General features: G+C 50.9%; 1 protein-coding gene across 1 annotated transcript; it reads left to right on the forward strand.

The window, feature by feature from the left end:
- The first annotated feature begins 285 nt into the window (after positions 1-285).
- On the forward strand, positions 286-1,245 carry LOC131812335 (olfactory receptor 2S2). Its single transcript, XM_059141695.1, has one exon. The coding sequence runs from the start codon at positions 286-288 to the stop codon at positions 1,243-1,245; it is 960 nt and encodes a 319-aa protein (XP_058997678.1).

Below are 1,245 nucleotides of genomic sequence, written 5' to 3' on the forward strand. Positions count from 1 at the left end.
ATCACCATCTTGCTCAGAAGACTTGGACAGGTCACTTCCCCTCTCTGGGCCTCAGTGCGATATTTGTAAGCCCTTTTCCAGCCCTGACGATCCCCCATAAGCTTCCTTCACGTCCCCCATATAAGCACACTCCTACCTACTGTCTCTTTCACTCATTTATCTCATATGCACATACCTTCTCCTATTCTATAGCATGCAGTGATGGTGTTCCAGATGCCTGAGCTTTTTCTCAAGAAAGCCCCCTGTAATGATTTTGTATCTGGCTGATGACAGAGGGGATAACACATGGAAAAAGCCAATTGGTCCTCCCCTGTGGTGGGGTTCATTCTCCTGGGCCTCTCAGCGCACCCTAAACTGGAGAAAATGTTCTTTGTGCTCATCCTCCTGATGTACCTGGTGATCTTACTGGGCAATGGGGTCCTCATCCTGGTGACCGTCCTTGACTCCCGCCTGCACACACCGATGTACTTCTTTCTGGGGAACCTCTCCTTCCTGGACATCTGCTACACGACCTCCTCAGAGCCCCTCATTCTTGACAGCTTCCTGACACCCAGGAAAACCATCTCCTTTTCAGCCTGTGCCGTGCAGATGTTTCTCTCTTTTGCTATGGCAGGGACAGAGTGTGTGCTTCTGGGCATGATGGCATTTGATCGCTATGTGGCCATCTGTAACCCCCTCAGGTACCCCGTGGTCATGAGCAAGGCCGCCTATGTCCCCATGGCTGTCAGCTCCTGGGCTATTGGTTGTACGGCTTCTGTGGTACACACATCTTTGACAATTCAGCTGCCTTTCTGTGGGGACAATGTCATCAACCACTTCACCTGTGAAATCCTGGCTGTCCTGAAGTTGGCCTGTGCTGACATCTCCATCAATGTGATCAGCATGGGGGTGACCAATGTGATCTTCCTGGGGGCCCCAGTTCTCTTCATCTCCATCTCTTATGTGTTCATCATTGTTACTATCCTGAGGATCCCCTCAGCTGAGGGGAGGAGAAAGGCTTTCTCCACGTGCTCTGCCCACCTCACTGTGGTGGTCATCTTCTATGGGACCTTATTTTTCATGTACGGGAAGCCCAAGTCTAAGGATCCCCTGGGGGCAGACAAACAAGACCTTTCAGACAAACTCATACCCCTTTTCTATGGGGTGGTGACCCCCATGCTCAACCCTATCATCTACAGCCTCAGGAATAAGGACGTGAAGGCAGCTGTGAGGAATTTGGTCACTCAGACATGTTTCACCCAGTGA

This window comes from Mustela lutreola, chromosome 12 (assembly GCF_030435805.1).
Source record: "Mustela lutreola isolate mMusLut2 chromosome 12, mMusLut2.pri, whole genome shotgun sequence".
NCBI lineage: Eukaryota > Metazoa > Chordata > Mammalia > Carnivora > Mustelidae > Mustela > Mustela lutreola.

Bases quoted from the DNA above. Each gene is read 5' to 3' on its own strand.
- LOC131812335 (XM_059141695.1), top strand. From the start codon at position 286: ATGGAAAAAGCCAATTGGTCCTCCCCTGTGGTGGGGTTCATTCTCCTG.